Here is a 22,457-nt window from a genome sequence, read left to right on the forward strand (position 1 = left end):
CCTTAAACTAAGGTAACCTGGCTAAGACACCGCCATGGTCTCTGAATCTTCAGGCTTCTAAGAGCTGGAAATGACACAAAGGCAGGGTGCACATCATATTTCTCAATCTCTCTGTCTAGCTAAAGAACATTCAAAATCTTAGAATGGACTCCAAAAACATGAATCCAGATGGTGACGGGGGGCCTTCAAAGTGTGTATGGGGCTATAAATCCCTCCCCGCTCCCAATAGCAATACAGAGGATGCCCTGCTGAAAATGAGGGATGTGACAGGAAAGCTTCATAAATAAACGTTGTTGTAAGCCATTTTCATTTTGCTGAACTTGAGAGGCTATAGGGAAATCCTTATATGCTGTGTTGCTGTGTGAGCAGCTAACATTTCTCCTGGCTGAAAGCTGCTCCCATATTTTTTTTTATGGGTTGCTTCACACAGTCTCGCCTTTCTGGGGGACTGTGTGGGAAACAGAAAGAAGAAAAGTTCCTATTTTGGTGAGGTGAGGAGAAGATCCCCACGTAGGTCATGCTGGTTAATAATTTCTATTATATAAATACTGTTTTGTTTCTCTAATGGGGCAGGAAAAAGATCAAAATACAATTGAGAAGAATGATGGGATGAAATGGCAATTCAATTACCTCCAGAAAAAAAAATGGTTTCTGGAACGGAACTGAAAGCATCTTTTCCTCTATGAAAGTTAAAACTGCAAAACAGATAGATGTTAGTATCTGAAGAAAAGATAGCATAAACATTCTCTGTAGAAATGGCCATCATGCAATCATTTCTAAAATGACAAAAAAGGAAAAAACCAAAGACACAAAACAAAAAGTAGCAAAGCATGAATTATGTTTCAGATGGCAACCTCATGCAGCGTGGGTTTGTACAGTACATACCCAGATAGGATCTCTTTGGAGGTGCTTTGATTTCTTCATCTTTACTATCTGCAGCTACATAAGAAAAATAAATTGAGAAGAGAGGACGAAAAGACAAAACAGACTAATCTGAGTCAATACAGTAGATGGTCTTTTAGTTTGTTTTATTTTAAGCTTAATTAGTACTTATCTTGCTGATTAAAAAAACATGCAAAAAGTTTTAGTTTCCATGCTGTCTATAGGATTTTTCCCAAGATTTTAGGGAGGGATAAAGGGGAAGGAAATCACTGATGGCCTCACTGTGAGAAATAACAGCAATTTAAAATAAAATAATAAAGGGGAGGAGAGAATAGAGACAGTGTAACATGTAACCCTCTTCAAAGCAATGTACAAATATTTATAAACTTTTCAGTGAGAGAAAGCTTAAATTGCTTATTTTTATTCCTGTGCCTGAGTTAAATGTGAAGATGGAAGAAACTTTCAGGAAAGAATCATGTAGGAGCAAATAAAGAAATAAAACAGGATAGGGCTGCCTCACGTTCTGGAGAAAACCCTTTTCTACAACACTTCCAACTGGTTTAACTGTTTAGCTACAGGTTTGGCCACTCGCATTAACAGAGACCAAATCACCACTTCAAGTGTTCCATATGCTGAACCATTTAATTTGATCCAAACCTTCCTCTGTAAGCCTGAATTCCATATGAAAACCACATACTACCCAAGACTATTGCCAGTGCTCTTAATAAGGCCCTTCAAGGGAACACAGTGTTAAAGTAAGGGACAAGTTGTAAAAAGAAGTTAAGATAGCATCAGTTTGAGGGAAGACAAGGTCCAAAATTAAATGACAGGAAGAAATAAACTGAAGCAATAATGGAGCCCCCATGCTCCTTGGCGCCTAAGCACTACAGGAATACAAATAATTACACAGCAAGGGTGGCTTTAGGGTTAGGCAAAACAGACTTAAGGCATCACACCAACAGAATAGACCATCCCCATGACAAACTCCCCACTGGTTGTAAGCAAAGTTAGAATATTTAGGGGTGCCTGGCAGTTACCCACACACCAGGGCAAAGGTTCTTGGGGCATAATCAAGATTTGGGGTGGGGGGGTGGGGGAGGAAACAAATCTCTGCATTACATTGGCCCTAGCTGTATCTAGGATGGTTCTCCTACTCTGCCAAGATTTTCAAAAAGTGACTGGTAATTTTAGCTGCCTCTACCTTTGGGTACCCAGCTTGAGCCATTTTAACAGGAACATGATTTTCAGAGGGTGGTTGCTTGGATATTGCCTGACCATCAGGCCCCTTTAAACAGTCTCAACTCGGATGCCTCAGAATTGACGTACCCAAAATCAACAGTCACTTTTCAACATCTTGGCCTTCCAGCATAGTTGCACTGTGGTATACAACAGGACTCTCACTGCTAAGCAGGTTTGTACAAGGAGAGAGATTAAAAATAAACAAATAAATCCAACCTTGAGCCATTCTGTACTGAAGGAGACATCTATACAGTACACTGCTGCTGCAGACACCAATTTAAACTCAGCTGTGGAGGGCTACTGTTACCACTACAATGGTGTCAGGATATCCACAAATAAAAAGTCACAATATGATCAAAATGGAATTAAGAAAGAGACAAAAGAAAAGGAGGGCTTGCTGGCACTATCTAGGGTCTGCCTCATCCTAACACTAGGTGTCACCGCACAGTTTGATCATGTTCTTCCATTTGAGAGAGAATTATCCTATTACTGAGGATTTAAAACAAAAACCAAAAAAAATGTTTTCTGAAGCCTATTTTTAGCAAGTGTTTGATTGTTTTGGGCTGTAATCTCCTCTTGGTTAATGCCTGTAAATAAAGGATAACAAAATGTATGCATGAGAAAACAAATCTTTCCTAGAAGCTCTGGGGGAGCGGGGGTGAGGGGGAAATCATTTCCTGGTGGTGGTGGTGGGGTTTTTTTGTTTTTTTAAAGTGGAGAAAATAAGTCTCCCTAATACCCGGCCCGGGCGGAGACTCTCCAAGGAGACAATCAAGCCAGTCCAAGGGGAGTGAACTTTTAAAGTTGCAAAAGATTCCCACATAAATGGAAGTGCCAGAACTGTACACTATTCACATTAAATGGCTTTGTGGATACACGGTTAACTAAACACTAAAATGTACTTCAAGCCAGAGGACTTAGCATAACTTGCTTGAGCTCACAAAAGCTGTCCTCTGGATTAGGAGAGAGACCTTGTTATTGCTTTGGAAGCTAAGAAAAAGATTGGCTTCCTCGTGAACTAGTTATTTAGCAGGGATTATTTGGCGGAATAGAAAAAAAAAAAAAAAACATGCTACTCCTGGATAACTCAAGACTCACTGGTCAAATGTGCACCAGGATTATTAGAACGAAATAAAAGGCCTCCGCGAAAGTGAAGACAGAGCGAGGACAGGCTCACTTTTTAATCTGAATTATGTTATAGAGGTATTAGGAAAGAGGCTGGAAGAAGGAATAGGTAGAAAGATTTAAATACAAAAACATAGTGATATTGATCTTATTATTCGGATACTGCAATCCATAACCTAGCGCCTTCCATCCAGGGATCTCAAAAGCATCAAACTGAAATTTAGCTTCCCACCATCTGCGTGAGATATGGAGAAAATTAGGTACAGAGAAAACTCAGGATCAGATGGGAAAACCATGGGAGAGTCAGGTTTAGGAACGCAGGTCATCGGATTCCCAGCTCCTGTGCTTCACCCACAAGATCATTCTTCCTCTCCTGAACTATGTATGTATGCCCAGAATGGTAAATAGCACAAACATTAGTTTCAAGACAGTACATTACTTCCGACAGTGAATCATAAGATCCTCAGCATTAATACTTTTTCAACTTGTACATCTTTCTTATATGAAAATATCACTGGTTTAACCTTCCCATCACTTAGAAGTTAATCGCATGTGTGAAAGCCAGGAGAGACGTTTAGTTGCACTGTGCAGTTCTAATAACAAAAGTTTGCATAAAGCACAGTGAGCTTCGTGCTGCAAAAAAAAGAGAGAAGGCCCAAAACAACAGGCAAAATTGTTCTCTTTGGTGAATATATGGAAAAACTGGTTCTTGGGAAATGATATGGCATAACACTGCGTATGCTCTGCAAGTTACCTTACAGGCTGGTGAAGAACCCAATTCTTTCACTAGGTGACTGAATGCCAGTCATTAAATCAAAAAAAGATTGTGGCTGAAACTGAATTGGATATGCATCCACCGACATGTACTGAGGCAGCCTGCTAGAGAAGGAGGGAGGGGGAAAGAGGACAATCTGGCTTGAAGACTTACCCCCTTAGCCCCACAAAGGGCAATCTGAAGAGGAAGCCCTCTGCGCCCAACCAACAGGTATCTAGAGGCAAAGAGCTGGCTGTTCCCCTCCCAATACGTCCAGTTTTTAAATCTCTGCTAAATGAGGCCAGATCTAAAGTCACTCGTTTTCCCAGCCTGTGATAAATCTTGCAGACAATGCAGCCTCAGACTGTAGAGGAGAAAAATGGATGGGTCAGAGTATTGAGAGTTGCAGATGAGCAAACGTTCTTCATGATCTCACTTTACCTGGGCAGCTTCACTGCACACTCCACAGAAACCACTGAGTGGGAATGGGAATAGGTTTGCAGAGCAGGCCTATCTTTCTATTAAATAAATAACCCTGCTGCAGAGCCAGCACCATAGCCCTGTAGGGCTCCCTCTGCCTGGAAAGGCTGCAGCAATTTGGAGCTGGATCAAGCCCTCAGTTTTTAGGGTAAGAGAAGGAAGAAAACAGATCAAGAGCGCAAATTGTATGTCCATACTGGCAAAACAACTGAAAAGAAGCCAACAGTTTTATAGCCCAGCAGCAGCAGGAACAGGAGAAACATAAAAACAGGGAACGTACAAGTCAAACAACAAAACCAGAGGTCAGCAATTGTTACATTTCCAAACTGGAAGAGAGTTGCCATAAAGTTACGTCTTTTTTAACAAAATGATTTGAGTTTGTCTACATGGTGGGGTATAATGCCCTCTATAGGGATGTTATTTCTGAAGCGCACCAACATGCTGTACATTAATTGGTCCTCTAAGACCCTGCTAGCGCACACTGAAGGCTCCCTAGTGCGCTTTACCGTAGTACCATTCCAAACAATATCACATTAAAGCGCACCAGCAGGGTCTACACAGACTAATTCATGCCCAGCATGTTAGTGCGCTTTACCGCCATAAAGCACATTACCCCACTGTGTGGGCAAGCCCTTAGATCAGTGATACTCAGACTGAGGCTCGGGAGTGGCTCTTTAATGTGTCTCTTTGCAGCACGATATTAAAACACTGTGATTTAATTATTAACTAATTTAAGTTATCAACCACTCAGGATGCTTTTACTATGTTATTAACCAACTGTAGAATACTTTTTCAGTCATTTTGCTATGAGAATAAATATTAATAATAAATAAGACAGAGAGACAGAAAATGAAACAATGAATTCATACTACTATGGCTCTTTTGGGTAACGCTGATCGCTAAAATGGCTCCTGAACCACAGAGGTCTGAGTATCACTGCCTTAGATTAACAACAAATGATATTCTGGCCCAGATTGGAAATTTCCACACACAAAAAAAAGGACTGCAAGACCATAGGAAGTGTTGTACAATACGTACACTTCGATAAACCTGTAATAGTGACACACCATCACTCCCTATTTTGACAGCAAATGTGGTAACAAGAAATAAAATATTTTATGTGCAAGCAAGACACAGCATTGGCAATAGCAAGATATGGCTTCTGACACTGGCCAGTGACAAGTGCTTCTGTAATATAGAGACTTGGCAGAAAAGCACAGTGAAAACTCTAGATCTTAGCATCATCAAGGCTGGCAGAGTAGCATGACTTCCACTACTTTCTAGGGTTTGACATAAAATATTAAAGAGAACTCTTATTTTCTAGACTGAACTAAGACCCATTTTAAAAATACTCATATGGAAGGAAATAATGTTAAACAGGCCATTCAGAAAGTGCTGGGTTGGATCTCCAAGAGACAATGGTTTGCACCACATACAAAAAAATTTCACTCAACCCAATGACAGTATAAGACATTTTTAGAAATTAATATAGGAAGATTTCACTCTGCAAAATTACTGTTACCAACCTGAAAAGGAGCGACGTTTTATGTTCAGTTCATTTGACACACGTACTTCAGTGCATAGTTTCAGCATCAGTAACATAGTAATGATCATGATAATGCTTTGCCACAGAAGAGGGGACTCAAAATGCCTTCCAAACCTAAAAAGTAAGATAAAAATATATAAACATCTCAAGATGATGATCTTTATACCCAATTACCTTCAATCCTATTTAGGTGTTTAACGATTGTATCCTTAACAATCGCCATAACTGACAAATTTGCAAAGCTGCAGAGAAGAATTACTCTAACAGAGATCTAGCTGCATGTAACCCAACCATATTCCACTTGCACTTGTAGCCATAGGCGCCGACTCTGTGGGTGCTCTGGGGCTGGCTCACCCATGGAAAAAAATAGTGGGTGCTCAGCACCCACCAGCCGCAGCTGGTGACACCCCAACGAGCTAATTAGAGGTACTGCCAAACTGCTGTTTGCCAGCTGGGGGAGGGGCTTACGGAAGGGCGGAGAGCGGTGGGCGGGGGCACAGCGGGTGTGGAGCACCCCTGGGGAAAACTAGAAGTCGGTGCCTATGCTTGTAGTAATGCCCCTGGATCGGACACCTGGGAACTCTGGATCTAAAAGCATGAGTTTCTGTTGCCTGAGCTAAAGGACCAGGCCCATTAGCTTGAATGAAGAGGCAGACTTGCAAATCTGGTCTAGCCACTAGAAGGGGATAAAAAACTACATTGCATTAGCATGAGACATACATTTCTTTCCTCTATTAAGTGAAGACACTGTTAAGTAAAGAACTCCTGCACTATATACTAAGTTCCCTAAATATAATTTTAAAATACATTACATTAAATCATAAGCCCATATCATCCCATTCCCCAAAAAACCACAACTACCGATCTATGATGTTTAATCCAACAGTGCCCCAACAAACCTACAAACCCCCGCTCTTACTGCACTCCCACCACTCCAGAAGTCTGGGAGAAGAGAGAGACATCACTTTTGGGGCATACTGCAAATCTCATTTGGACTAATTTGGACCACGCTTAGGGAAATGAACTCCAAAGTTTCAGGAAACAGCTACTTGATTGTTCAGAGATGTGGAAACCTGAACGGAAAATGTTTTCTCCCCTGCCTCCCCCAATTTAATTTATGTTTGCTTATTGATGCTGTCTGGCGGGAATTACTGACCTCTCCTACGTGTAATGCGGGAAGAGGAACTTGGATAGTAGCCAATACTTAATGAAGGGTCCATCTTCCACGATTGTTTTTTATGATAGAATCTAATGCAAGACTTTTCAGTGAGGATTGGCTGCTATCCAAGTTCCTCTTCCCGCATTACACATAGGAGAGCTCAGTATAATACCCAACAGACATCACCAATAAGCAAACAAAAGTAGGGTTTTTATTTTTTGTGAAAAGGGAAGGAAGAGAGGAAAAGCCTTTCCCATACAGATCTGGTGCAAAATATATTCGATTTATTGTAGAAAGGCTCTGGGCACATGATTGTGACCTCTCTCTCAGCTCAAGCAACCTTGCTAGGGTGTATGCCTCAGAAATTCTTATTGCTTCAAGGAAGCAATCTGGGGAACTAAACAGTGTGCTTTCACTCGCTCTTTAATTCTGGGCCACATTTCCCATCTGCCACTCCAAATACACCCACAAAATAGTCACCCAGGCCACTGCCTCATCACCCCACAAAAATTGTGCTGCCATCAGCTAAGAAGACAGGAGACAACACTTACAGGAGTAGGGTGATGATTTGTTTAATTAATGTTTTACAAAGCTCTGGCAAATGTAAAGTATAGTATGTATAACGAGCCATTAGTATGTATGAGAGTACGGTGCAAGGTCTCCCGTACACCAGGGCGCAAGAGTCTGGATATAATACTTTAACTTGGGTTTCTTTCAAGATAGAGCTCTGAGCTAGTCAACGAGACACTCGGACAGTACCAAGCATATTTGCCAGTAAGCCCTTGCATTGTATGAATGCTGAAGGAGTTCTTTACTTCCACTAGAGTCTTTAGGGAGACTCAAGTTTTGTTGTTATGGGTCAAATCGGCCCCCATGCGGGTGATGCCCAGTAGTGGGGAGAAACTGGAAAGTCCTTGATTCTGGACTTGCTGAGTTTTCTTGGAACTTTTCCTTTTGTGGGTGGCCAGGTTTGTCCCCAATGGAATAGACCATCCCCAGGGAACTGGCCGAGAGGGGGGCCCTAGCTGCCTAGTGCCACAGAGCTGGGGCCATCCATTATGAAACCACGAGCCCTCACAATGTCTCCTTGGATACCAGTGGCCTATGGCTCTTGTGTACATCGCTGCAACAAGGCAACTAATACCCTGGGGGGAAGGGAAGGGTGACACTGCAGTAGACCATACCATGGTAGGGTCAGCATTAACAAATTTGGAGGGTTGCTGAAGGGGCGGGAGATGATGCAGCCAAGTGTACAAACTCCCCTCTCATCCACAGAGAATCCAGGTCAGGTTTCCATTGAGTCAGGAAGAAAGAGGATGGAGTGGAGCAAAGTAGAGTTGCCATTACTCCCCAGTCTGTGCCCCTGCTCCTTGCCAGGGCAAACTCAGCAAATGCCGCTGCATCTGCAGTTTCAGGGGAACCTGATGTATAGAGTCCACCAGGGACAGTTTGCATTGCACCGACCATGACCCAGAGCTCCATGGGTGTAGTGAGAGGAGCATCACACACATCTCTGTGGCACAAGCCAGATTCCCAAGGGTCCTCAAGTTATTTATCCCGTTAACATGGCCATGATACATAGAAGAAGTGGGGAACCTATGTCGTAAGAGAATGTCTCTATTAGGGGTGGAGCTAGAGGCTAGCAGATAAACACACAAGTTCTGGACACATTACTGAGCCAAATCCATGCTGGCATGACAGAGGAGCTTGGGAGTGTTACACAGCAGATCTCGGACCTGACAACCAAGGAGCCCATATTAATTGTTTTGCTGGAGGCTTCAAAACTGAGGAACTAACCCAGTCCACTGCTTTCATCCAGGAAAGAGAGGAGAGAATCTGTCCCACTGTTAGCAACTGTTACCAAAAGTCCTCTACTGTAGGTGTATGAAATACTGTACTTATCCCCATTACAAGTCCATTTTTATAAGAGCTAATTTAGTACTACACTGGCAGCACTGGTGCTGAAGTTTATTTATTCACAGGATAGGGACAGCATGGACAGTATTGATACTAGTTTCCCCTTACTGCCACACTAATGTTCTTCCAGCCTGACCCAGAGGGAGCCCGTAGAGTCTCTACTGGCTTATTCACTCCTTGGTACATTTGTTGAGAGTGCTGCCAACAATATCAACTGTTAGGCAGATATCTGCCTACTACAAACAGAAACGATTCCTGGATCCCAATAAGACAAACAGAAACAAGCTAATTGCCTCAGGCTACCAGCTGTCAGCTATAAAACAATTTACAACCATCATAAGCTAGTGGCACATTAGAACTAGTAATCAGATCAGAGATGGAAAGCTGCATTATCAACTCTCTGAGTCATCTAGCACTTTAGATATAAGATGGAAGGGGAAAAAAAAAAAAAAAAAAAAACACTACACAAGAGAGTTCACCTGGGACTGAACATACATGGCAAGGTTTCCATAGACACTTCAAACAACATATGAGAATTTAACAAACTCCAGCATACACTGGACAAAAATTGCACTACATAAACTTTCATTCTATGATTCTGCCTAGCCAACGCACTTCAAGTGAAATTCTTCTAGATACGGTGTTCTATCCTAAACAACTTGAAAGCAAATAGCTCCTATTTTGGTCAACATAATGGACATTAACATGGGGAAAGCATCATGTACACTCCAGTTTGTATTTGAAATTATGGTTCAGGAGTCAGCCTGGCAAAAGCATCACACCTGGACATGGGGGATCCAAATTTAAGATTCTCTTACCTCTCCATTCCCAAATGGGCTGGGGAGGTGACAAGGACTGGAAGTGGAGAAGAGCCTCGTGTTGCTATGCAGTGAGTATTCTAGATGTTTCAGAAGCAGCATTCAACCCTTCTCTCCCCACCTGCCAAAGGTGGTGAATATTTTTGCTAAAGCAGGGCTTGAGGGTGGGAACCGTAAAGAAGCTGTTCATAAAAGTAGGAGGGATCCTTAGGGCACTAACTGGGGCTCAGGGAAAGAAGAATACAGGATTGAAGCATTTTTTTTTTATTGTTGTTCTTTCTTTCCAAGTTTCTGGCTGGTAACTATTATATAGCTAAACAACTGTGACATTTACAGTATTTGGGGTGTCCAATGTCAGACCTCAAAGTAGTTTCCCTGTCTACTTATATAATATTTTAAACTATCACAGTAAAGAGTTCTGGTTTTTTGAACATATACAACTTTCTTTAAATACCAGTAATATTTTCTGTTTAAAATCATCTTAACTGTTAGTGTTCATAAAACTGAGAGGCTGAACTGGGCTAGAGCCAGACAAACTGACTAGTCACCATGAGTTTGTCTGAATAACTCTACCAACGCACCTCCATCTTCTTGCAACAATCCTGTTATTCCAGTCCTGGGCCTACCTTGACAGAAACTGCAGATTGTGTGGAGACAAGCCACACTGTCTACCAGTTTTGTGATCTAAAAAGCAATGAGTTGGCAGAGACTAACCTTAACTTCACTAGCAGCCAAGCTGGGTTTGAATGCAAGTCTTTGGATATGAAAGCTTAATACGCTAACCTACTACAGCATTTAAAGCCCAGGTCAAGATCCTCTGAGGTTTCTTAAGAGATTCTAAAGCAGGGTGGAAGCTGGGTTACAGGCTGACACTGTGTAACCCAAACTATCAGGCTCATGGGCGACAGCATGATGCAGCAGCCCAATGGTAGTCAGCAGGAAGTGTAAAAGAGAAAACAAAACTAGTTTCAGAATATGATCTGCCTGCTAAGAACTGCTTCTCCATATGTGAGCGCCCCAGATTTTGTTTGGCACAGAACATATATTTTAAAATAATATATTAAAACCTACATTTATATTTTATTCTTCCTGACAAAATAAAGTTTGCCAAAAAATACTAGTGATTGAAGAGAGAAAGTCATGTGGGCATTTCTGTTTCAGTAACAATTTACTATGGGAAAGCTGCTATATGCACTGCACTCTCCTACCATGGCACTCTCTCTACTAGGGGGCTCCTTTGTTGGTCAGTAGTATCTTCTCACCTTCACTTTACACTAGTGACCAGCAATTCTTTTTAATCAGTAAAGCCAAAATAAAGTCTAAGCAGCAGAAGTTTCTCCCATCCCTCAAACAGTCCTGCCAGTAGATGCCCCTAGATCACTCACTATCAGAGCCGAGGACTAGTCAGTGTGGAGAAAGGTCAGATGTAACTGCAGCTGCCTACCTTTCCCCTTCACACTGTGCAGGCTAGACTGTAAATTCTTTGGGGGCAGAGACCATCTTTTTTCAACCTGTGTTTGTACAGTACCTCGCACAACCAGGGTACTGGTCAATGACTGGGACTGCCAGGCACAACTGCATTACTATCTACACACACACACCCCTCACTCTATCCTAGGCAGCAGTGAACCCAAGATCTTGTTAGAGACTTGTTTGGGCCAGGGCTTGTTGTTCTGATTAAAATAAATGAGGTTAAGTGGAATATACTTGCTCAAAAAGTAATCTGAAAGCTGAGGTCTGCACTGAACTTTTTCAAAATAGTTTCAGATATTCAAAACTGGAAGGGTCCCTTAAATCAGTCTCAGCAGCTTTAAATTAAGGTGAACATATTGCTGGAGAACTCCTCCAGGGCTTGAAGCTTTTTGGCACTGCTGAGTGGCTTCAGGACAGTGACCCACTAAAACTATATCCCAGAACCATTAGGGAGGAAAAATGTGGTGCAACTTGTGATTCCCAATATTGTCTCTTTTTTCCCTTTACTACCCCATGTGCCTATATCCACCTCTTGTCTCGTGCCATATATTTAGACTGTAAGCTCCTGGGGGCAGAAACCATCTTTTTGATCTGGGTTTGTAGAGTGCAGTCCTGGCCTATGACTAGGGCTCCTCCATATTATGATAATACAAATAAATATTCAAATTGACAGGAAGCTTTATCCCTAAACCCATCTAGAGGCATCCAAGATATTGCATAATCAAAGCCCTCTGAAAGTCAGGAGGAATCTTTCCATTTACCTCAGTAGGCCCTGGATCAGGGGCATAATCCTCAACCAGTGTAAACTGTCAGAACTCCACTGCAGCGAACTGAGCTGTGACAATTTACACCAGCCAAGGATCTGCCACCAGGACTTTAACACACACCCAGGCAGTAAACTGACTGCAGCTGCATGCTCAGTGTTTCTTTGGCTGACAAAGAACAAATATGGAAAGTTAAGATAAAGGAAAATGGTCTTTTATTCAGGAGACTTCATGCACATGTTTCCCCCAACTCATATCTTGGGCACTTCAGCTCAGGAAAACCAGCCTTGGCCTATCAACCATTCCTATTTTTTAATTAGTAGCGCAAAGGCTACAGTGCTTTATCCTGCAATTACAAAAAAATTAAAGAAATCACAGGTAACCTTATATGGCAGTTAGTACATCTCAATCTGATGAGACAAAGGACTGCACCACAACTCAAAAGACTCCAGCCTGCTGAGCACAGCAGGAAGCAGGACTACTGTTGGCTGACCTTACTTATTAAGATATAACTAGAACGCCTACCATCTACTTCAGAGAAATCTTTTCAAAATTTCCTTTCCTTGGCGTAGGCCACGTATTTGTTCTGCTAATATTAAACAGTCTGTGGAACATTTTGTACACCAAACTCAGGAAACCCCATTATGAACTTTACCACAAAACAACTGTATTCTAGTGAGCAGTGTTGAATGAAACTTCTTCTCCCCACCCTTTCCCCTACACACCGTGGTCCCTCCACAGAAATAATTGGTTATTTCTTTTCCTGTGTATCTGACTGACCCTGCTAGGTGAGGAGCATCCTCAGCATCAAACCAAAGGTGAGCATATAGAAGTCTTTTCCATAATGTCACACAGGATTTTACTTGTCTACCCATCACAGCCTAACTCAGAGACAAGGAGGGGATGCCTTGGCTTACTAATGAGAATGCTAACGAAGAAGAGAATTTTTTAGAATGCAGAAGTTTTTTCACAAATTGCTAGTAACGGTCACGCATATTCACACAACTATGTTTTTTCCATTCATGCTCACAGATATTTTCATCAGCAGCACACTCATGGACCCCAAAAAGTTGAGAGTCACATGAATCACGTCATATGTGAGCTACTCCCAATGGGCGGAGGTTGCTCATCGCATCTGCAGATGAAAGTTCCAGAGTCGGTCTAAAATGTTACAGTCAAAGGTTTTTTTAAGATGACGTATTAAAAAGGGTCAAAGACTTAATATGTAATTTCTAAGAATCAACATAGTGGGTCAGATGCTTGTGTGACAAATAGGGGAAATGTCTGTATTATCCTTTATGAAAACTGTGTAGGACTGTTTCCTAGAGCAATTGTGTATTGCTGCCTGCTTGCACGCACAGAGATAAGTCAAAGGAGACTGCAAAGGGGTGCTAAATAATAACCATAAAACAGTGATTTAGATAAGTCAGTCTCAGGTACTCAGCTTCAGAGGAGCCATAACAAAGCTGGCTCCATCTAGGTTAGAATGTGATACCCTCCCAGAGGCTATGCCTGGGATCAAAGGAGACCCTCAAAGACCCTAGAAAAAGCAGGGGGCGATTAGGTGAGCTGGGAGACGCTGCTGACAGGTTGGGATAGAGAGAGACAAAAAACATGGGTTACAGCCCCCTGAGCGTCAACCATGTCCTTGTTTGAGAGTGGGTGAATTGCAGAAATCCACCCCAGGTGAGGTAAAGGCGTGAGGCCTGCCACCTGTAGGAGTTGCATTCATGAGACCCAAAGAAGGGACAGCGACGCAGCTAGTCCACAACCATTACAGCTTGCACATCTAAATGCCTAGTGATTTTTAATAAGAGTTGTACATGTACCAGGAAAGCAGAATCAGGCCTACTATTGTCTATAATAATACAGATTTATTATTTCTTGTGTACAAGTCTTCTCACACTGCCTTTCAGCAAAGGCTGGTGCAGAAACAAACCTGCTGCTTGAACAGAACTGTGCTGAAAACTCTGGAGAAAGTTAAAATTATTTTTAACTCACTTCAAAAGAAAAATTTAAGAGGCATTTTTAGCAAGGGAAACACAATGCTGAAGAGACAAAGTTAAGGAAATCACACTACTGTCATCGCGTGAAGACGCGAGTTCTCAGTCTTTGATAATACCCTAAATGAAGAATTAGAGGAAAGAGGGCAAGAGGAGGGCAAAAATTGAGTCCTTTAACTTCAAAAATTAAAAAAAGCCATCTCCTCTTTCATTGGCAGTGGAATAACTGGAAGGGAAATCTTGAAAAGTAGTAGTATCTAATAGAGGCAGGATCATGATTCTTGCCCTTAGTGCTAGTACTGATTTCTGAGTTAGTATCACAGTCCTGCCATGCCAGCTTTAGCTGTAGAAACACTTAACAGTAGATTTCATGGAGATAAGTGAGTATTTGCAGATTGGAGGGCAACGGGAAGGTCACACTCCTCCTGTTTTAAAACTAGTTGATTTTTTAAATTAAAAAAGAGGGGCAGATTACGGGAGTGGGTTAGGGAGGAGGTGCAGTGGGCACAGTGCGTGGGAATACATGGTTTCATGCAGTAGCAGGGGAGACAATTTCGGAGGTTGTGGTGGGAAAGGAAAGAACCAGGAGTCAGGCATGAGTGTGTGTGTTGGTAATACACACACTACATTAGCACTGAACCCTATTATCATGATAGAATCATGAGCAGAAAATAAGTGAGATTTGTTCTGGAAAAAAGCAAGCTAGTCACGTGGGGATACACACATACTGAACGTGAGGGTGACTCTGGAAGGCCTTAAAGGTGCAGACAAAGTTAGATAGCAGTATGCATTGTGATATAGATACAAAAAAGGCCAGTGCAATTTATGAGAACGTGCTCAGAGGCAATACATCACAAAAAAGTGCACTAAGAGTCTCCCTCTGGTGCACCTGTAATAGTGTGTTCAATTCCAGGAACAACAGTTCCAGAAAGATATTGACAAACTCAAGGGAGTTCAGAGAAGAACAACAAAAGCGATCAGGGGACTAGAGAAATTGCTTGAAAGGAAAGATAATTAAATATGTATAGCAATGCTAAGCAATATTTGGAGCTAGGGGAATAACATGATTAGACCCTTCAAATATTTCTAGACCTATGGCTATATATCTAGAGAGAGAGAGCGCGCGAGCACATGTACACTTAGACAAAAAGGGGGAGGAATTAGCATAGTACATCAGCGCAGAACCAGGAGTAGTGGAGGGATCAGGGGAAAACAATTTAGGAAAGAATTTAGGCTCAGTGCCAAGAAAACCAGCTTGACAGAGGCATGTATCAGGCTGTAGAATAGTCTACAAAGTGGGGTGGAAGTCTCATCCCATGGTGCTTTTGTAGAAAGGACAAAAACACTAGAAGATGAATTGTAGAGAACAGCCCTGTCTTGGCAGGAGGATGGACCAAATGATCCAACAGGCCTTTTTTTTTTTTTTTTTTTTTTTTTTTTTTTTACCATGAATCATAGAAGATTAGGGTTGGAAGAGACTTCAGGAGGTCATCTAATCCAACCCCCTGCTCAAAGCAGGACCACCTCTTATCATTATCATGAACTCTTATCATTATCTATATACACCTTTAGAGTAATCATAAATTTTAGTGTCAATACCCAGTCATATTTTGTTTCAAGTACTGATCTTGCCCCAGCTGGTCATAAAGTGATATCAGCAGTAGTATTACAATGAAAGAATTACTATGCTTAACAACAACAACAACGAGAGAGAAAGAGAGAGAATGAATTACTGGCTGCTCTCTGACATGATTAAGACAAGAGTACCTTTAAAAACTGAATCTTGCTTTGTGCATTAATCACTCATATGCATCAGAACTGTATTCACCCAAAAAAGCACTTTCTTTGCATTTCACTGTACATTCTGCAATACCATGGATGCCATAACCTTTTCATTGTGTGAGGTATCCTCCTAAGACCATACTATTTTAGTATGATGGCAGTTGCTTTATAGAGAACAGTACATGGGTCTTTTCATCTCTTAACTTGTATTTCAGTGGAACTACTGGCATAGCAAGGGACTATTCACTGCAAGTGAGGGTGGAAAAATCAGAACCTAGAGGTTTTGCAAGGTCAAGCCTGTAGTATTTACCCAGTGTGGGTGGCTATATCACGTACTTTGAACTTTTATTTCTAGGCCACACCAACTTGATCACTGTGACAGCATTCTGAAGTCTGATTCTGCGCTTTGGACTCAATTGAAGCAATTTAAAACAATGCAGGACTTTCAAGATCAGAACACAGAGAGTGACACAAAGCTAGAATCCATTAGAGAAATTGTTATAATATGTAGCTACTCAAAATAACAATAGCATGAAAGGACACCATTAGCTTGAAATAAATATTTTTTTTAAAAGTGTTTCCTTTCTCATTTTACAAATAACTCTCTAAGATGTTTAAAAATTTTAAACTTCTTTCAATTTAAAAATTTGGTGGTTTTTTTCTTTATTTATGCTATTTACATATCTCTTAGCTTGAGCACTTAAAATAGACTAAAAATTAGGGATTCTCATTTTTTCCTCAGGATTACAAGCCTCCTCTTAATAAAGCAATTGCACAGCATCTCTCTGTTAATGATAAATACTTAAATATACATAGGACTTACATGGAATAGAGAACTATCTTTATTGTCACAAGCATTTTCACATATTTGGAAAAAATATATATTATCTGCTTTGGCTTTTCAGGTCTCATTTCCTCCCCATCACTCACAGTTCTGTTTACTCTGTTTCCCTTGCACATTAGTTTCTTTCTTTCCCCATTCTCCACTACCACATGAGCCTCCTTTCTTCCACATGCTCTTTCCCTTCTCTCCATTCCTCTCTAAGTACAATTCCAATCCCACAGGCAGTTCTGATACTACAGATGACTTCCCTACATCTCATTGCTAGCTCTGGTCCCAGAGAACAACCCGTTTCTTCTACTCATATGCGGCAGCAGACTTGTAGATGTTTTTATTAGAGTCCAGGCTGCTCTTTGCAGTTAAGATCCTCGGGATCTTTACAAGCAACTGGAAACAGGTAGGAGGAGCCAGCACGTGATCCGTCAGCTCTCCGCAGACCACCAGCATTGCTCCATTAGTCAAACTGTTCTCAGAATAGTTTCCAATATTCTTACTGTTATTTCCTAATCAATTGCACTTTTAGATTCTTGTACATTCCTAATGCTGAAGTGGCCAAGTTAAAAACAAATATTCCTCTGCAGTTTTGTAACATTTATTTCTACATGGTGGGGTGGGGGGAACACAAACGAGACAGGTCTATTGGTTGATAAACACAAAGCCTAGATTTCAGAGCAAAATTTGCTTTTAAATGTTCTTTGCATATGAGGTTTTAAAAATATGTAATTGTTTTGAAAGGAGGACCTTCTTTCAATGCTTCTTGTCAGGCTGCTTTTTAAAGAGTGGATCTTTAAATTTTGGGCTCTGATCCTGCAAGGAGCTCCATGGGTAGACCCCCACAGCAGCCAATGAGGGCACGGGGTCTGCCTGTGCAGAGTTGTACTGACTTCAATGGAGACCTACCTGCATGGAGTAACTTGTAGGGTAGTGCTGAGGGCGCGGAAAGAAAGGAAGAGATTTTTCTGAACTAGTTTAGGTGTGGGCTTGTTGTTAGCATCCACTGTTAGCTTAAGAGTTTTGAAATGCAGCTTATTAACATTGATAACTATGTCAGGAAGACACAAGAGATAAACAAATTTGGTACATAAGCTCTAAGCTGATGCAGATGAACCCACTTGCACCAAGACTGAATTCTGCTTCAGATCTTTAAAGGGTGGGTCTCACCAAATATTACATCCCCAGAGACCTCATGTCTTTGAAATCAATTAGAGAGAAAAAGAACAAACACTGTAAGAGAATAAAAAATAAATTACCAACTTACCAAAAGAGTATTCTCAAAATATTTGCTACTAATAATACTAGACACACGTAGGTTGAAAAGCCCTCTGCATTCTGTGTCCTTTTGATGTCTCTGTACTGGGGGATGTATGGCACCACACCTCCAAATACCATCGCACCAGCTGCACCCCAGGAAACCAGCTGGTGCATTGGAACCACCAGCCACTCCAAGCCATCTGCCTCCATGCCAGGCAAAACAAAGCCGTGCAGCACCAGGGCAGCCACTGACAAGGGAGTCCCTTTCACGGTTTCTTCAGACTTAGTTGATTTTAATCATACACAGTCCTCCTGGTGCAATGTGTTGCCATGCTTCCATCATCCCTTGCACAGATGTAACCTTAAAAAAAAAAAAAAAAAGGAAGTGGGAGGGAAATGTAAATATATCATCTGACAACAGGAATACAAGCCCCACATGCCTATGATCAGGTCAGAGCCACAGCCTCCAGTGTCACAAGTTAGCCCGGGATAGCCAGAGTGGTCAAACATATGGAGTTGTATGGTCCATGACTGGAACTCCCAGGTGCTACAGTAACACAGCCTGTGTCCAACCTCATCTGATAGCTAATATTAATATGAAACATTTCCTGCTGTTTACTTCATTTTTTGTATAAAATTAGTGCCAATGGCATAGCTATAATAGTGCAAATGGTGCACTTGCACAAGGGGCAATGAGGCTATTGGGGACCAAACACATAAGCCAGGAGGGCAATCAGGGAAATGGGGAACAGAGGGAAGGTAAAAGAACCTGGGGGGGGATTGGATCCAGGCTGGGGGAGTTGAGGGCAAGACTGAAAGAGGAAGATTGGGGAGAGCTGGGAGGACTGGATCAAAACTGGTGGAGAGTGAGAGGAGACTGTGGGTCTGTACGGGGGCCATGAGGCAACTGGAGTGAAGCTAAGCAAGAGGTGGGGGTGGGAGGGCTGGATTAGGGCTATGGGGGAAACAGGAGAGGTAGAGGGGGCTGGAGACTAGATTGGGGCTGGGGAGACCTAGGCAGGTGTTAGGGAACAAGGGGGCTGGGAGTAGGGCTGTGCAGAACTTAAAGCAGAATGTATTTTGGAATCAGGAAGGGGTCCCCTAAATTATTCTTGCACTAGGGCCTTGTTACACCAGTGTGTAATACTTATGAAAGAGACTGACCCGAAAGCCCTGGATGGAGACTGATATCCTCTAACCACAAAATAGGTTGAGCACAAATAGCAGCAGAACAAGTTTTTCTACATGGCTTTGTCAGAGTGCCTCAATATTGATCTGGAAAGACCAACTTTAGCAGTGAGAAAGTTCAGTCTCTGTGGTCATTCAGTGCCTATCAGGTAGCACAGTAGCTCTCAACCAGGCGTACAAATTGCCAACACAACTCTCACTTTGGGTAAAGCCTGGGACTGGGGGTAGGACAGAGAGGCCAGAAAGAGCTTGGAAACAAACACATATCTCCACCACAACACTAATGATTAGATTTGGGGAAGTGAAGATAGAAGAGAAGTCAAACAAAGCAAGGGAAAATAATTACTCTTAGAAACCAAAACAATGACAAACATTGCCAAGAGGCTATGATAAGACTTCTCCTTAGGAGCAGGAGACACAAACCCCCAATTCCTTTTGTATAGTGCGAGGTACTTTTCAACCTAACACATAACCCAACACATCTATGGCTAAAAGAAAAGGAGTACTTGTGGCACCTTAGAGACTAACCAATTTATTTGAGCCTAAGCTTTCGTGAGCTACAGCTCACTTCTGTAGCTCACGAAAGCTTATGCTCAAATAAATTGGTTAGTCTCTAAGGTGCCACAAGTACTCCTTTTCTTTTTGCGAATACAGACTAACACGGCTGTTACTCTGAAACACATCTATGGCTGAGGCTCTGGTCCCCTCAGACTGGCCCTTCTCTCCTCTGGTCCCCCTCTTCACATTTTTTCACCTTCATTGTTTAGCAGAGAGCAGAAACTAAAGTCTCGCGCTCCCCACGTCCAAGAGAGGACACAGCAGCACCTGTGTATATTAACAACAGCCACTCAATCTAGGGTACATTTACAAACGCCTCCTTCCCCCCCGATCCCCTCCCTGTCCGGGGAAGAGACTGCGGCTCTGGAGCCAGCAGCGATTGCTGGGTCTGCAAGAGTGCCCTAACTCCAGAGAGCTCCTGCGGCCCCAGAGGAGGGCAGGGCAGGCAGCATGGCTAGGGGGCTGCTCCTTTAAACCCCGTCCCGGACTGGAGTCTTTTGGAACCAGCCCCCTGCGAGACCCCACCCCGTTTCGTCTTACCTTGGGTCTGTCCCCCTCTAGAGCACTAGTCACGCGTCTGGGGGTGGTCACCAGATCCGGGCCCCTGTGGTCCCTCCAGAGCCGCACATCTCTGGGTGCTGCCGCTCCTGCCTCCCGGGCGCCTGGGGTGACATTAACCAGCAGCAGGGACAGGACCGTGGGGCTGCCTCTGTGACGTCACAATGACCAGCAGCGCCTTCGTCAATGAAGGGAAAGGCCCACCCTCTGACTCAGCCCCTCTTTCCTCTAGGTCCTAGAGGGCAGCGGATCGCTTCCCAGAGCGAGGTGGTGTCCCACGAGATGTGGGCTGTGCCGGCCGTAGCTGGCGGGAACCGACTGAGGGCCGCCCTGCAGGGACTGGCCTGTGTCAGTCACTTTATTTACAGGGCTGTGCCGGGCCCATACAGAATGAAGGGGGTAGGAGAGCACAAACTGCCGAGTGAGATTTGCAATGGCTCCTTGTAAGACACCCAGCAAATCTGCTACCATCATAACAGGGAGATGCTTTAGAAAGTGCATCTGAAGGAACCAGATTAATACAAATAATTGCTTGGTATTTACGCGGTAGTGCTTTATCCTTGAACAAAATTATTCTTTAAGCTGGCATTGTGCTTGGTCTGTTCAAGACACAAAATACAGACAGTCCCTGCCCCCAAAAGTTTACAATCAAAGGCCCCAATAATTATCATTATTTCTACTGCAGTAGTGCCTAATCACAGACCTGAACCCCACTGTGCTAGATACTGTAGAAACACAGAACAAAAAGACAACTTATTCCATCTAAGCTAGGGCTGGCAAGTGATTTAAAAAATCGTGATTAATTGCACTGTTAATAATGTGCTGTGATTAATTTAAAAAATTAGTTGCAAGTAATCACATGATTAATTGCACTGTTAATAATAGAATACCATTTATATAAATACTTTTGGATGTTTTCTACATTTTCAAATATTGATTTCAATTACAATACAGAATACAAAATGTACAGTGCTCACTTTATTTTAATTACAAATATTTGCTCTGTAAAAACAAAATAGTATTTTTCAATTCATCTAATACAAGTACTGTAGTGCAATCTCTTTATCATGAAAGTTGAACTTACAAATGTAGAATTATGTACAAAAAATAACTGCATTCAAAAATAAAACAATGTAAAACTTTAGAGCCTACAAGTCCACACAGTCCTACTTTTTGTTCAGCCAATAGCTCAGACAAATAAGTTTGTTCACATTTGCAGGAGATAATGCTACCCACTTCTTGTTTACAATGTCACCCAAAAGTGAGAACAGGTGTTCTCATGGCACTGTTGTAGCCGGTGTTGCAAGATATTTACGTACCAGATGCGCTGGAGATTCATATGTCCCTTCATGCTTCAACCACCATTCCAGATGACACACATCCATGCTGATGATGGGTTCTGCTCGATAACGATCCAAAGCAGTGCGGACTGACGCATGTTCATTTTCACCATCTGAATCAGATACCACCAACAGAAGTTGGTGTACATGCATCTGACAAAGTGGGTATTCACCCACGAAAGCTTATGCTCCAATATGTCTGTTAGGCTGTAAGGTGCCACAGGACTCTTTGCCTCCTTCACCAACAGAAGGTTGATTTTCTTTTACTTTTTTTGGTGGTGGTGGTGGTGGCTCGCGTTCTGTAGTTTTCACGTTGGAGTGTTACTCTTTTAAGACTTCTGAAATCATGCTCCACACCTCGTCCCTCTCATATTTTGGAAGGCACTTCAGATTTTTAAACCTTGGGTTGAGTGCTGTAGCTATCTTTAAAAATCTCACATTGGTACTTTCTTTGCACTTTGTCAAATTTGCATTGAAAGTGTTCTTAAAATGAACAACATGTGCTGGGTCATCATCCAAGACTGCTATAACATGAAATATATGGCAGAATGCGTGTAAAACAGAGCAGGAGACATACAATTCCCACCCAAGAAGTTCAGTCACAAATTTAATTAACACATTATTTTTTTAATGAGAGTCATCAGCATGGAATCATGACCTCTGTAATGGTGACCAAAGCATGAAGGGGCATATGAATGTTTAGACTATCTGGCACGTAAATACCTTGCAATGTCAGCTACAAAAGTGCCAGATGAACACCTGTTCTCACTTTCAGGTGA

At 42.3% G+C, this 22,457-nt stretch overlaps 1 protein-coding gene across 2 annotated transcripts in view; it reads right to left on the reverse strand.

The window, feature by feature from the left end:
- SLC66A2 (solute carrier family 66 member 2) overlaps window positions 1-20,503 on the reverse strand; it is a 100,397-nt gene extending 79,894 nt beyond the window's left edge. Inside the window, exons 1-4 of one of the 2 annotated variants that reach the window (XM_074944745.1) lie at window positions 20,321-20,503; window positions 18,042-18,395; window positions 6,007-6,140; window positions 886-939 (exon numbers count right to left, since the gene is read on the reverse strand). In XM_074944745.1, coding sequence (XP_074800846.1) covers window positions 886-939; window positions 6,007-6,140; window positions 18,042-18,244 — 391 coding nt within the window. In that variant the 5' untranslated portion in view covers window positions 18,245-18,395; window positions 20,321-20,503. The remainder of the gene's footprint in view (window positions 1-885; window positions 940-6,006; window positions 6,141-18,041; window positions 18,396-20,320) is intronic. The other variant, XM_074944746.1, reaches the window with a different exon arrangement.
- Between the last annotated feature and the right edge of the window lie 1,954 nt (window positions 20,504-22,457).

Source organism: Natator depressus, chromosome 2 (genome assembly GCF_965152275.1).
Source record: "Natator depressus isolate rNatDep1 chromosome 2, rNatDep2.hap1, whole genome shotgun sequence".
Lineage (NCBI taxonomy): Eukaryota > Metazoa > Chordata > Testudines > Cheloniidae > Natator > Natator depressus.